Source organism: Suricata suricatta, chromosome 2 (assembly GCF_006229205.1).
Source record: "Suricata suricatta isolate VVHF042 chromosome 2, meerkat_22Aug2017_6uvM2_HiC, whole genome shotgun sequence".
In the NCBI taxonomy this organism is placed as follows: domain Eukaryota; kingdom Metazoa; phylum Chordata; class Mammalia; order Carnivora; family Herpestidae; genus Suricata; species Suricata suricatta.
In genome coordinates, this window is record NC_043701.1 from 171,290,754 (window position 1) to 171,306,232 (window position 15,479).

A 15,479-nucleotide genomic window follows, 5' to 3' on the forward strand; every position below is an offset into this window, starting at 1 on the left:
CCAGCTGTTGATTTCAGCTCAGGTCAGGATCTCACACTTCATGGGATCCAGTTCTGGTGTTGGGCTCCATGCTGACAGCACAGAGCTTGCTTGAGAGTCTCTCCCTCCCTCCCTCCCCCCCCCCTCTCTCTCTCTCTCAAAATAAATTAATGTTGGGCACCTGGGTGACTCAGTCAGTTAAGCATCCAACTTTGGCTTAGGTCATGATCTCACAGTCCATGAGTTCAAGCCCTGTGTGGGGCTCTGTGCTGACAGCTCAGAGCCTGGAACCCACTTTGGATTCTGTGTCTCCTTCTCTCTCTGCCCCTCCCCTGCTCATACTCTCTCTCTCTCTCAAAAATAAATAAACATTTAAAAAAAAATTTTTAATAAATAAATGTTAAAACTGTCCTGAGAATATAGAGTCCTTTTTATAAAGCCAAAGTACAAAGGAAAACAAAAATCATCATAGAAAAATGATTTTAAAAGAATCAGTGTGGAGCCTAAGTATTTTCAGTAGCCCAGGGAGGAGGGAACACTTAATTGCAATTGAAACCTCCTGAATCTTCCCCAGTAGTTTTCCTCACTAACATGAGTGGTTTGTAGCAGTAGTCAAATAGTTACCACTAATACTGTTCATTGCTTGTGGTCATGGCACATTTCGTAGTTAGTGTGGAAAGTGTTCTAGGTGCCTGTGCAATTTTAAAATATGTAGGGGCATGGGTGGCTCAGCAGTTGGGCAGCCAACTTCGAGTCATGACTCACAGCTGGCGAGTTCAAGCCTCACGTCGGGCTCTGTGCTGACAGCTCAGAGCCTGAGCCTGCTGATTCTGTGTCACTTTCTCTCTCTGCCCCTCCCCCACTCATGCTCTGTCTCTCTCTGTCTCTCAATAATAAGTAAATGTAAAAAAAGTTATAGATTTGTATACACCACAGCAAATGCATCATATAAAGCATGGAGATAACTGTTAGTCCTAAGAGCACTTGAATTTTGTTCCAGAATCTAAGATATATTTATATGAAGTGTTTTTTGGGGGCCTCTGGGTGTTTCAGTCCGTTCAGCATCCGGCGTCAGCTCAGGTCATGATCTCATGGTTCATGGGTTTGAGCCTCCCGTTGTACTCTGTGCTGACAACTCAGAGCCTGAGCCTGCCTCGGGTTCTGTGTCTCCCTCTCTCTGCCCTTCCCCTGCTCACCCTCTGTCTCTCTTTCTCAAAAATAAACATTAAAAAATTCTAAAATAAAAAAGTAAAATCTTTAAAACACAGTTTCTTGAAGTCTGAGTATTTTCCTTTGTCATAACACTTCTACCTGTTGCTACGTTGGCTAGACATTGAATGTTAATTATTGAAATACTGATAAAAATGTGATTTCTGTTTTATAAGTCTTTTGATATGAATCTTACAGAACACGTATTGTTTTTCAGAATAAGTTGAAATCATTGGCCTCCAAAGGAACGCCCGATGTAATTTCAGAAGACACATCGAAAGGTCAAGATGCCTTGTCAACAGACACGGGACAGCTGTGTCGGCCTGAGGACCTGTCCGGCGCCTCGGGGCTGGAGCACGCAGAGTTAGAGGATGAGCCCCCTCACCAGATGGATGACCTGTCCACGGGCTTGGATAATCTCACCGTCGCCTCCCTACCAGAGGCCGCCGTCGCCCGTCCCACCCAGGATTACAACCTAGTGAATTCCTTGTTGAATCTTACCAGAAGTCCTGTGAGTCTCTCTCTCCCCACCCCCACGTCCCCATCACACGTACATGCATTTGAAACAGAAAACAAAAAACCTATTCTTAGTTTAGTGTAAAAGCGCTCAATCTTTTTAAGCTGAACTTTTTCCCAGACAACTCGACGCCCGTCTAATGCAGGAATTGAAGGGGTGTGTGTCCTTCCCGGCAGGACGGCCGCATAGCCGTGAAAGCCTGCGAGGGCTTGATGCTGCTGGTGAGTCTGCCGGAGCCCGCGGCCGCCAAGTGCCTCACGCAGAGCACCTGCCTGTGCGAGCTGCTGACGGACAGGCTCGCCTCGCTGTACAGGGCCCTGCCTCCGTCCGTGGATCCCTTAGACATCGAGACCGTGGAAGCGATTAACTGGGGGTAAGGACCGTGCGTCGCGTCTTCCCCTACGAGTGGCTTCCCCCCCTGCACTTTTAAGTTCGCTTCCTGTTTTGCAGTGACATAAACGTTTGGCATTGGAAAATGGGACGTTCCTTGTGATCATTAAATGGGATTATTTTCTGAGACTCGTTTTAAACTGGTTGCCCATCAGGAGTGAATTGGTATGGGAACAACCCAGCTGTTACGTAGTTATTTTTCCACTGCAGTGATCAATTAAGACCTTAATCACATTAAAACCAATAACTGTATCTGATTTTTTATTTTGCCCCCGAAAGCCAGAACATCCTTTTATGAATGCATTCTACGTCCTCTAGCGGAGTCTCGTGTTTCGTGGCCTGTGTATGTGGACTCTCTCCTCCTACCTTAGTTTTACCCCTTCTTCCCATCTTTTCGGGCTCCCCCTGATTCCCATTGTAAGATGGGAACAGAACACTTGGAAGTTTATAACGCAGCATGAGGACACTTGCCCCAAATCCCATCACCTGTACGCAGCCTAGTATTTTAGTGTAATAACCGGTTATAATTTGTCTGTGTATTTTTAACTCTTGCTTGGTTTGTACTTGCCTTTTTTTTCCCCTCACTTTTTAAAATTTTTATTTATTAGAGAGCAAGTGTGAACAAGGTAGGGGACAGAGAGAGGGAGAGTGAATCCCAGGCAGGCTCCATGCTCAGCATGACCCCCACATGGCGCTGGATCCCAGGACCCTGGGACCATGACCAGAGCCAGAATCAGGAATGGGGTGCTCGACATACTGAGCCGCCCGGACGCCCCCTGCTTGTCTTTCTCCCCCGATACTCTGCCAACATCTGTAGGGATGTTCACTTTACTCCTGTGTTTTAAGGCAGGAAGAGAAACAGGCTGCTTGTTTCTGTTTGCACACCTTCCTTTACCTTCCTTGTCTTCCATCCCGGCGGCCAAGAACCTCGACACTTCGTTCCCGCCACCTGGTCATACTCACGGGGGAGCCTGAGGAGCTGCCCGGGTGGCTTTTCCTCTGCAGCTACATTCTGCGCTAGTCTCTCTCTTCCCGCTTCATGAGTGAAAGTTATCTACAACTCTGATCTAAAAAGTTTCCCTTTCTGTCTCTCTCTCTGTCCCTCCCCGTTCACGCTCTGTCTCTGTCTCTCAAAAGTAAATAAATGATAAAAAAAAAATTAAAAATTAAAAAAAAATGGGGGCACCTGGGTGGCTCAGTTGGTTGAGCGTCCGGCTTTGGCTCAGTCATGATCTCACAGTTTGTGGGTTCGAGCCCCACATCAGGCTCTGTGCTGACAGCTCAGAGCCTGGAGCCTGCTTCCGATTCTGTGTCTCCTCTCTCTGACCCTCCTCTGCTCACCCTGTCTCTCTCTGTCTCTTAAAAGCAAATAAATGAAAAAAAAAAAGAATAATAATAAAAATAAAATAAAAGGTTTCCTTTTACCCTTGGCTTTCTTTTATAAAACCCACTTCTGATAGTCGTCCAGCGTTGCCTGTGTAAATGCCTTATTCATATACCTCATCTTTCCGTATGTACTGAACTGGATGAATGCTTTTGGGTAACTTTGGACTAAGCATTTCTCTCCCATGTCCCCAGCTTGGACTCGTACAGTCATAAAGAAGATGCTTCAGCGTTTCCAGGAAAACGAGCCTTAATTTCATTTCTTTCCTGGTTTGATTATTGTGATCAACTCATAAAGGAAGCACAAAAGGTTTGAATTTTTTTGGTTACTTATTGATAATTTTTCAATGTAAATGTGTATTGAGTAAAGTTTCCTCAGTTTCTATCCCCAAATGTGTCACAGTTGTCTTAGCACAGTTCGTAAGATAAATACAGGCAAATAAGTAAAAAAACGTGTGTGCGCGTGCGTGTGTGCGTGTGTGCGTGTGTGTTACAAATCTGGACTAGATCACAGTTCAAGTTCTGCCTTTATACTTCTTTAAATATTACGATAGGAGGCTTCATAGGGTGATACTGGCCTCCCACCGTTCCTCCTCTTTGGGGAAACGTCAATACTGGAATGTGAGTAGGATGGTATTTTTGTCGTGTTTGTCTTCCTGCAAGCTTAGATGACATGGAAAGGACCAGGAGCTAACATCTCACCCAGGTTTACGTGCCATCAACCAGGTGGTCAGCAGGCAAGTTTGATTTTCCACACTAACTCAGGTGGAGAGTGCAGACTGCGTATCGATGTGACAGGTTAATCTCTTTCCCGCGAAAACGAAGGAGATACTGACACTCCCCCTCTCCTCTAGACCGCTGCTGTTGCTCTTGCCAAAGCTGTTCACGAAAGGTTTTTTATTGGCGTTATGGAACCTCAGTTGATGCAAACGTGAGTGGCCTTTTCCTTTAAAAAAAATTGCTGTGTTCGTGTCATTGTTGCCCACTAATTGCCTGTTTGTTATGCCCAGTTCTGAGATGGGTATTCTGACATCAACCGCCCTGCTCCATCGCATTGTTCGGCAAGTAACCTCTGACGTTTTGCTTCAAGAAATGGTGTTTTTTATCCTTGGAGAACAGAGGGAACCAGAAACTCTGGCAGAAATTAGCAGACACCCTTTAAGACATAGGTTAATAGAACATTGTGATCACATATCCGATGAGGTACGCTATGTAATGATTTAGAATGGGACTTCCATTCTTGGAAATACGACTTTAATGTACTTGTGATGCTGAGTGCGGCCTCTTCACGTGGCTTTAAAAATTGAAAGCATGTGGGGCGCCTGGGTGGCTCAGTTGGTTAAACACCTAGTTACATCTCTTGATTGTGGCTCAGGTCACGATCTCACGGTTTGTGAGTTCAAGCTCTGCATCGGGCTCTGCTCTGACAGTGCAGAGCCTGCTTTAGTTTCTCTTTCTGTCCCCACCCCCCACCCCCGCCCTTCCCTGACTTGTGCTTTCTCTCTCTCCCTCAAATAAATAAACTTCAAAAAAATAATTAAAAAATAAACCAATAAATAAAATTTGAGAGCATGACTTAGAGGATGGCAAGAAGGATAATGTATTTAGAGATATTTCTCAGCCTTTATCATTTCTGGTTTCAGATAAGCATCATGACATTAAGAATGTTTGAACATCTCTTACAAAAACCCAATGAGCACATTCTTTACAACCTGGTCCTAAGAAATCTAGAAGAAAGAAATTATACCGAGTACAAGCCCGTGTGTCCAGAAGATAAAGATGTGGTAGAGAACGGATTGATAGCGGGAGCCGTGTAAGTTCCCATCCAGCTCTGCAAGTTCAGTTTCTCCCACTGAACCGTAATTTTCTCTTTCCTCCTACTTCTCTCACTTATTCATAAAAAAAAATTCCTCTTACAGTTTACAAGATTTTCAGAAGTAAAGTTGAGATGCCATGATAGCACCACCTTTTTAAATCACAAGTGGTGTTCGTTTAACCTGACGAGATCAATGTGCTCTTGAGTTTGATGTTTGTTCAAATACGATATTAATTTCCCTATAAACTGTATTTCTTTTATTAGCAAAAATACGTAATGTTTTTTAAGACATTAGAAAAGAGAATGGCAGAGAATCTTCTGGCTTAGGAAATGTAATGAAATGTCTTTTTTTTTTATACATCGTTAAATGTAGCGATCTCGAGGAAGACCCATTATTTACTGACATTTCACCGGATAACACTCTGTCAAATCAAGACTGGCTTAGTTCTTCGCCTCCTGCTACTCCAGACCACCCTAAAAACGACGGGAAAACCGAAGTCCATAAAATTGTAAATAGGTGAGCTGCCGTATAAATTTGACTTGCATCTCTTTGGCTTGGTTTTATAAGCTACAATAGCTGTGTTCTTAGGTTGTTCTAGTGATGTATTGTGAATTCAGTTTTCCCTTCTTTAAAGATTATATCAGCTTTTTGTCATGTTTATGTAGCAAGTGACAGCGTAGGGGCAATAATTGATAGCAAAGAGAAAAGATGTACTTAATATGGAAACAAAAACAAGTAATAGTGGTTAAATAAACCTTCAGAGTACCCGACTCTTTTTTAATAGCAATATTTGTAAGTAACTCCCAGTTGGAACAGCATGGGGAATTTCTGGTTTGACAGATCATGCTTCTTACACGTGTACTGACGTATGCTAAGCATAGGATGACACCTTTTTGATACTGTGGTTTTTACTTTTTTTTTTTTAAGTGCCCTGTCTGTGGTGATGTTCTCTTTCTCCCTTTGCAGTGCTGTCCCTGCCGTGCCTGGTTTTGGCAGGTGATTTTAGAGAGATTGCCTGTGGCTCAGGGTGCATAAGAATCTTCAGTTCAATCACTTGAAAGCCAGTTTCCTGAGATTAACAGATAAGGGTGGTCTGTCATTGCGCTGTAACACAGAAAGAAGTCTTTTTTTTTAATTTTTAAACATTTATTTATTTTTGAGAAAGACAGAGTGTGAGTGGGGGAGGGGGAGAGAGAGATGGAGACACCGAATCTGAAGCAGGCTTCAGGCTCTGAGCTGTCAGCACAGAGGCTGACACGGGGCTCGAACTCACAAACCGTGAGATCATGACCTGAGCCGAAGTTGGCTACCTAACCGACTGAGCCACCCAGGTGTCCCAGAAAGAAGTCTTCATTGTTTTTTTTTTTTTTTTTTATAATTTTTGTTTTTGTTTTATTGATCTTTGAGGCAAAGACAGAACACAAGTGGGGGAGGGGCAGAGAGAGAGGGAGACACAGAATATGAAACAGGCTCCAGGCTCTGAGCTGTCAGCACAGAACCCGACATGGGGCTTGAACCCATGAACCGTGAGATCATGACCTGAGCTGAAGTTGGCCGCTTAGCCGACTGGGCCACCCAGGTGCCCCAGAAAGAAGTCTTCTATTTTAAGTGAAATGAGTGATTTTTAAATAAAACCTTTGAGATAATGAAAGCGTAATCAGTAAAACTTGACTCAAGACTAAGTACTTACGCGTCTGTCATTTTGTTTTTCAAGTTTCCATTTGCATCAGTAACTTGGCTAAACTGAAGATACCACTCGATAGTTTAAGGTATAAAGATACTGAATTGTGGGAGTATTTATGTTGTTGCTTGTGGCTTTTTCCATTTAAGTTTTCTGTGTCTGGTACCCGATGAAGCAAAATCGTCCTACCACGTCGAAGGCACCGGGTATGACACCTACCTCCGCGATGCTCACAGACAGGTACATGAGGTGGTTATTTTTGGGAATACAATCTAGTAAGAGTGCACACGCACACCTTGTCCCATCACCCACAGCCGCTTCTCCGAAGGATTCCCTTCCTCAGCGAAACCCGAACTCCCTCTGCTACATTAACTTTCAGCAGGTGACCTTACTGTGTCTCTGTCTCAAGATTTTTCTTTATGCTTGATCCCCTCCCCCCTTCACCCCTCTGCCCCTACCCTTTCCCCCTCTCCTGGGCCTCCCTTCCCCTCTCTCCCCACCCCCTCTTTCTCCCCTCCCCTCCCCTTCCCCTGTGTCTCCCCCCCACTTTCCCTTTCTCCCTCCTCCTCTTTCCCCACCCGCTCTTCCTCTCCACCGCCTTCCCTCTCCCCCCTTTCTCCATCCCCTCTCTTTCTGTCTCTCACCCCCTTCCCTTTCTTTCCTTTCTTTCTATACTTCAAATTATATCTTTCCCAATCCTCTTCCCTGCTGATGCAAAACATGACCTCTGAATGTTTCTTTTTTTTTTATTTTTTATGGTTTTTATTTATTTTTGAGAGACAGAGACAGTGCGAGCAGGGGAGGGTCAGAGAGAGGGGGAGACACAGAGTCTGAAACAGGCTCTAGGCTCTGAGCTAGCTGTCAGCACAGAGCCTAATGCGGGGCTTGAACCCACGCACCATGAGATCATGACCTGAGCCGAAGCCGGACGCCTAACTCACTGAGCCACCCAGACGCTCTGACCTTTGAATGTTTCTACCACCCACCCTTGCTCTCAACCCATAGGCATTGCCCTGTCCCCTTCTCCACCTCTGTTCTCAGCCCACCGTTATGTACAAATGCCCACCCCGTCACGCCCTGCCCCTGCTCAGGAGCTTTCTGCCTCTCTGGAAGGACTCTCTCAAAGTTCTCCTCCAAAGTAGTAAACTGAATGGCTTTCTGTCAGCCTTCTTTCCTCTCTAGCATTTCACAGAATTCCCAGTTTTGAAATGTCTCAAGTCAGAAAAAGACATGTTTAATTTTCATTTAAATCCTTGAGACTGAAGTGTGCGGTTATGTATCATCATCTGCGTGCGCCTGCAGTTAGTTCACAGTGCTTGTGTGTAACACACATTACTGTGTGAGCAACTCAAGTAATTCTGCAGCTAGCGATGTGGAGAACAAAAGCAAAAGAAACACAGGAAAACAAGCAAACTCCCTTAGTGGCCCATTGCCAAGTCCTTGAGACGGACTGCCCTTCCCCTAGGGACTCCGCTGCCTCCGTGTTGACACTCTGCTGAGGCCGGGGCAGTCTTAGCTTCACATCCCGACCTCCAGGGTCCTGTAAGTCTTCTTTAACGTGTAATGATCCTTGCAGAAACTTCCTTTATCTCTGCCCTCCAAGAATGTATGTTAGCCTCATCCTCCAAGCATATGACCCCCTAATGTAGATGTGAAGGGTCTCATGACTAAACTTTGTCTAGACAGGACAACAGCCAGCCCCCTCAGGGTCCTGGAAACCTGGCTTCCAAATTCCTTAGAGACTTTCGCTCTCCCACCCGCTCCCAACCTGAAAGTATATAATCAGTCACTGCTCACAACCCAGTGTAGTCTTTCTGCCCATAGGCCCCATCCCCATGCTGTCATTAAGCCGCCAAGAATTCTTTCCTGACTGCTTGCTCCTGCAGCCCAGTATTGGCATCAGCTCACACTTTCAGGGAACAAGACAGTAACGGCAGTACGGGTGGCACCGATCTGGGTAGTACCAACTGGAATTGTAAACTGCTTTTCTTCATTCTGTGAAGTCTCATTTCCATTTTCTACAAATGCGGTTATGAGGATTAGTTCAGAAGTGCTAGAGAGCAGACAAGAGGGATAAACAATTTTTAAACTACTGCCGCCTCGGTCAGGATTTCAGCCGTGTTAGTGGAAAAACGCTTAATTACCTATCGTCAGGTGGTTAAGGATAGAAAATGGTCTGTTGAAAGCCAAAAACTTCAAAATCTACCGAAGAAGCAAGCTTCTGGTTTTAAATGTTTTTCTTTTAAAAATTGAAGTTAGTGCTTTATGGCGAGAACATACTTTGTTTCAGATTCAGGTAGTTTCCACACTAGAGAGGTCAAAGTAATGTCACTTTATTGAATAAGGAGAATCTGAAAAGGGAAAGAATGGGGAAGAAAACTGTGCTCTAAATGTCTTTTTTTTAAACTCAAGTAAAGTGTATATTGAGGAAGACTTTTTAAATTTATTTTTATTATGGATGATCTTCTTGTGCTTGTGAAAACCCATGTTGTGTATCCCAGTGGCGAATTGAGGAGTGAAGGATCTGTTCCTTGTCACTGCCAGCCTGGCACAGACCGCCACTTGGGTAAAAAGGTGAAAAGAAAAAACACAAACTATCAGCCCTGATTACTTTATGTTCAACAGACATAACAGTTACTCAGTTAAATGCAATAAAGATTGGGGGGGGAGGGGCGCCTGACTTTGGCTCAGGTGGTGATCTCATGATCCATGAGTTCGAGCCCCATATCCGGCTTGTGCTCACAGCTGGGAGCCTGGAGCCTGCTTCGGATTCTGTGCCTCCCTCTCTGTCTGCCCCTCCCTGCCTGTGCTCTTTCTCTTGAAAATAAACGTTAGAAAAAAGATTTTTTTTTTTAAAATTTGTCTTAATGTTTATTTATTTTTGAGAAAAAGAGAGAGAGAGAGACCGAACATGAGCAGGAGAGGAGCAGTGAGAGGGAGACACAGAATCCCAAGCAGGCTCCAGGCTGTCAGCACAGAGCCCAACGCTGGGCTTGAACCCACAAACCATGAGATCGTGACCTGAGCTGAGCTCAGATGCCTAACTGAGTCCCCCAGGTGCCCCCAATAAAGGTTTCTAAATGTGTACTCTTGGTTTTGGTTTTGTGCTCCTCTCACAGGGAGGGTAGCAAACCATTGGCGGGACACTCTCCGGGCAGCACTGATGAGTCCTGTAACAGCGCCCCCTGTAGGTGCGTCACAGGAAAGCCAAGCCTGCCTTCTCAGATAACGTACATCTGTTCATCTGTTTGGATGCAACGTTTTCACGTTTTCAAATCAATTTGAAAACGTGGCCATGACTTACTTTACTTTTTGAATATTCTCTAAATCTGTGATAAAATGAGTAAAGAGTCACTTTCCTCTAAAGGGAAACACATGCCTATTTATTCGTCAGCATATGTTGGTACAGGTGTTGTTATACCCAGATCGCAACATCGCCCCCAAAAACCAGAGACCACCAGGGAGACTGCGTCACGCATGCAGAAGCAAAGGCATTTATTATTACGGGCTTAAGTTCGCTGGGCTTAAGCTCGGTCTCTGAGACTTCTCCAGGGCAGTGGATCCGTGCTGAGAGCCCCGAACAAGGGCTGAGCAGGGCTTTTATGGGGTTTGGGGAGGGGGAGTCACAGGAAAGTGTGACACAGGTACAGTGATCCCCTCATTATCATATAACAGCATTGGCAACAACTTAACCATACACATTGTCCAGAGTGTTCATTACTTTTGGCGGGACCCAGTCACAATATTTAGAGTATCTTTGAAATTAACGAATTACAGAGTGGAATCCAGGACCCCCACGTGGGGTGAGTAACTGGGTAATCTAGTATTAAACAACAGGTAACTATGGTCTCCATCTTCAGGCCTGCCCTTAGGAATGTTAAGGGTGCCAGCTGGCCTTTCCTGCTTGGGTGTTACCAGGGTGGTCTCTCCTGCCTTGGGCGATGTGTAACTAACTGCCTGATAGTTTCTGGGAACTGAAACCTAGGCCTTCTGGATCAGAGGGGAAACTTAAAGCCTGTCATGGAGTCAGTTTGGTTTAGACTTGTGTCCTTACAGTGTCAGAGTCTTACCTGTGTCTCTAGTGAGGGTGTCACCAAGTCGTCTCCCCCTCCCTCTCCCCCATGAGGAAATACTTCTAATGAAGCTCCGGTTTTTTTTGGTTTGTTCTTTAATGATGCAAATGCTTTTCCCCAGTTCCGGGACTACTGCGCTATCTGCCTGCGGTGGGAGTGGCCTAGCTCTCCGAAAGCCTTGGAAAAGTGCAATTTAGAAGCTACTTTCTTTGAAGGTCATTTTTTGAAAGTTTTATTTGACAGAATGGGAAGAATTCTCGATCAGGTAATAAGCTTTAAAACACTAATTGTCCTATTGTTTCGTTACCATTCACCGTGGATTCATCCCCAGTCTTAGTTTAGGTCTTTAATACAGTAGTTCTGGTTTTGTGACCCTCGTGCGTTTCTGATGCACTTGTTATGTTCAAAGCCTTTTTTTGGCCTGACGGCTGTTATACATTTCCCTTCTCATTATGGGCCATGGTCTTAATATCCGCAACACATTTTGGAGGCAATGGGAATGCTTTCCTTTAATGATGAACTTAGACATTTAGTGCAGTTAGTACAGATACAGATTGAGTCAGCCTTCAATTCAGAAGGCCTTAAATGTCATTTCAAATGGAATCTCGAGCACTCTGGTCTCATTAAAATTACAGAACAATATTAGATGAATCTGCTTCTTCAGACAAAGAACATATGAATAACCCTCATTTTCAGAAGGGAGAGGCGAAGTGAAAGAGGTACATTTGCCAATTCCCAGGTATATACAGAGCACCATGCTCCAGTGTGTGGCCATGTGTGTCCCGTGGGACGCCAGGGGAAAGGAACTTGGGATTACGGACTCCTTCCCTCCTTCCCTCCCTCCCTCCCTCCCTCCCTCCCTCCTCGAAAGATGAACAGAGCAAGGATAGAGCTTTGAAATGCTTTACGCTCAGGGATATATGCTTGAAATAAAACCACTTGGCATAGCACTCGCCTTAACGTAGAAATTGACTTCTCCAAATTTGGAGTTAATTTAAAATTGGATATTAAAGTACTTGTTGTTCTTCCGAGTTTTAGTTAAATATTTATGCGAGCATCGGGAGTTTTAAAAGGAATTTACTCCATAAGCAGGCTGTCGTCAATAACCAGAAAGCCAAACAAAGAAATTATAATTTAAGAAGTATTTCGCTGGGTTCAGCTTCAGACAGTACTGTTTCTGGTAGTAATCAGTAAACAGAGGAGGTCCTTTTCTGCTTTAACCTCTTAACAGCAAGTGCTGGAATTTCTTGGCTTTGGTCGGTCGTTCAGTCCAGCCCTGGGAGGCGTGCCGTGTGCATGATTGCTGGGTTGGCCTCTATCAGTGCATTGTGGTGGTGGCTCTGGTTTGCTGGGCTGCGTGTGGATCTTGGGTATTTTTCCCTTTGGTTTGTGGAGTTGCCAATATCAAAGGGTCCTTGGAGACAGAATAGCCTGAAATGCTTTAGGGTTTTTCTTATTTCAGCAGGTAGCACATCCCTGATTGACTCACACTGTCTCCACCATTCTTCCAGAACCCTCAGTGGTTGGCAGGACAGGATTGTGCTCAAATTTCGGCAGTGAGGAATCCCTAGTTTCAGTTGCTGTGACCTAAGCTAGTACCCTGTGGGGCACAGCCGCAAGCCTTTTGTCTTTAAACCCTTGGTTTTTCCAAGCCTTTTTTGGTAAGAACATGATGTCGTCAGATCTCAGAGATAATCATGAGTCCCAGTGTGCTAAGCGTGCTTGGTTTAGTTTCATTTTCTTTCTTTTCTGAATGTTTTTTTCACTGAGGATGAGGTTTGTTTGTGTTTTCTGAGGGTGCAGGATCAGGATAACCAGTCTGGGATTAGATGTTTAGTGTGGATAACTGGATGGTTCATGAAGTAGCTAGTTTCTGCATGTACAGTTAAGACTCAAGTATTCATGATACTGTTGTGTTGTCACAATGTTAATTTCTTAAAGATACTTTATAACACATTTAGTATTGTTTGTGATGATTTTATAAGATAGGAAAATGCTGAGGTCCCTAAGTGGAATGGCAAGAACACCAGAATGTAGGGAGGCACAACTTCTCTCGCCCTGACAGGGAGGGGCTCGATCTGGGGTAACTAAGCCTTCTTGTTAACGCGAAGCTGGTATTATTTGCTATCACCTCCTACTGAGATTTGCTTGTAAAAACTGAATGGAAAAAGCAATTTAATACTTTAAAAATTACAAGTCCTTGTTAACTACAGGAGTTGTTAGCAATTTCAGAGGCTTTTACGTTATTGAGGTTGAGGCTGCCTGGATGGCTCCGTTGGGCGTCCGACTCTTGGTTTCAGCTCCGGTCATCATCTCATGATTCTTAAGATCAAGCCCCACCTCGGGCTCAGTGCAGAACCTGCTTAGAATTCTCTCTCTCCCTCTCTCTTTGCTCCTCCCCCACACATGCCCACTTGCTCCTGCTCTCTCTCTCTCTCAAAGTAAATAAACTGTAAAAATAAAGATAAGCGAAAATAAATAAGAAAACTTGAAACTTGACTTAACAGTATTATTTCAGTTGTCTGTAAATTTAGCCATTTATTTATTTAATTTTAAAATTTTACTTATGTTTTAAAAGTTTATGTATTTATTTTGAGAGAGGGAGTGTGAACAGGATTGGGGCGGAGAGAGAGAATCCCAAGCAGACGCCTCACTCAGCTCAGAGACCCACTTGGCTCGGCCTGGGGCTCGATCTCACCAACTATGAGAGAACGACCTGAGCCCATCTCAAGAGGTGGATGCTTGTCCCACTGAGCCACCCATTTATCTTTTCAGTAGAAGGGTGGAGACTGAGTTTGCTCGGAACCTCAGTATGCCGCCTGTTTTCTTTCTCTCTCTTTTTTGGTCGTTAAGTATGCTTTTAAGTCCAAAGCTTATTGCCCTAAAATTCCACCTTTGTATTTAATGTGAGCGCAAAGATGTGCCAAGTCCACTTGACCTGTCAGAAAAATCTGACCAGCTTTCATTTCAGGTGACTTCCGTATAAAGTAGAAAAGAGATCCAACGTAGGTATAAACACTTCCTATTAACCCAAAAAAGGGATATTCGTATTAAAGAAAAAAGGCCAGCTTGTTTTAAAGTTATTACCATTATGAAGTAGAGACCATTTCGGAGGTAAGATAGTTGCTCTGTAGCTGAGGTTTGTTTCATTTTCACATTCAAATATAATCTAAGTCCACCTTACACTCTTTTTTTTTTTAAACAGAGAGAGACAGGGGCGCCTGGGTGGTTCTGTGGGTTAAGCCTCTGACTTTGGCTCAGGTCAGATCTCACGGTCGTGGGTTCGAGCCCCGTGTCAGGCTCTGTGCTGACAGCTGGCTCAGAGCCTGGAGCCTGCTTCCAGTTCTGTGTGTCCTTCTCTCTCTGCCCCTGCCCCTCTCATGCTCTGTCTCTCTCTCTATCAAAAATAAATAAAACATTAAAAAAAAAAGAAAAATAAACAGAGAGAGACAGTGCGAGCAGGGGAGGGTCAGAGAGAGAGGGAGACAGAATCTGAAGCAGCTCCAGGCTCTGAGCTGTCAGCACAGAGCCCGACGCGGGGCTCGAACCCATGAACCATGAGATCATGGCCTGAGTTGAAGTTGGACACCTAACCAACTGAGCCACCCAGGCGCCCCCCCCCCACCACCTTACACTCTTAAACAACCAAGGATGTACATTCTTATTCAAAGAAAGCTAAAAGCCAAAGTAACACCTTATGAAGAAAATACAATGTTTAAGTGGCAATTTATATCCTTGCTGAAAGCTAAATTTTGATTTATTTATTTAAGCTCCTATAAATGGAAGAATTTGGTGACCTAAAAACCTGAACCACCTGAAACAAAGTCCCGTACAAAACCAGTACTTAAGTTGTGTTTTAAGTGATTTTGTTCAGATGCTTTACAAATGCCTTCTAAGGATTTGTAAAAATGTTTCCTTTGTGCCTCAAACACAATTTCATGTGAGTTCATTGTTCCTTCTGAATTGAGAAGGCTTGCGTGTTGCAGACTGTGCTCCCCAAAGTCCCCTTTGAGGAATTGTATCTCCCTTCGTTGGTCTTGCTTGAGGCTCAGTTGTGCGTTGAGAGTGACCTCAGGATAGTTTCTGCCCTTTCAGAAAAATCGGTGTTCATGAATCTCGTGGTTAAAAACAAAAACGCTACAGTTGGACTCAGCCCAGGACTTGAGGGTGTTTTCACGTAACAGTGTTGTACCCAAGTTTGTAAAATCACCTCAAAACAAACACCAGAGACTGCTAGGGAGACCGAGTCACGCCTGCAAAAGCAAAGGGCCTTTATTACAAGCTTAAGCTCGGGCTCACAGTCTCCAGCCGACCCGCTGGCCCCGTGGAGAGAGCCCCGAACAAAGGCAGGGCAGGGCCTTTTATGCCTTTGGGAGGGGGAGTTACAGGAAATGATGATAGGTGTACAGTGATCCAATCCCTGCCCCCCA

General features: G+C 44.5%; 1 protein-coding gene across 1 annotated transcript in view; it reads left to right on the forward strand.

Moving 5' to 3' along the window:
- Positions 1–15,479, forward strand: part of FAM160B1 (family with sequence similarity 160 member B1) — a 33,678-nt gene that overhangs the window by 12,061 nt on the left and 6,138 nt on the right. The window contains exons 5-13 of the mRNA XM_029932638.1: positions 1,406–1,699; positions 1,882–2,078; positions 3,674–3,788; positions 4,333–4,409; positions 4,489–4,681; positions 5,122–5,291; positions 5,668–5,811; positions 7,126–7,216; positions 11,171–11,314. Coding sequence (XP_029788498.1) covers positions 1,406–1,699; positions 1,882–2,078; positions 3,674–3,788; positions 4,333–4,409; positions 4,489–4,681; positions 5,122–5,291; positions 5,668–5,811; positions 7,126–7,216; positions 11,171–11,314 — 1,425 coding nt within the window. The remainder of the gene's footprint in view (positions 1–1,405; positions 1,700–1,881; positions 2,079–3,673; positions 3,789–4,332; positions 4,410–4,488; positions 4,682–5,121; positions 5,292–5,667; positions 5,812–7,125; positions 7,217–11,170; positions 11,315–15,479) is intronic.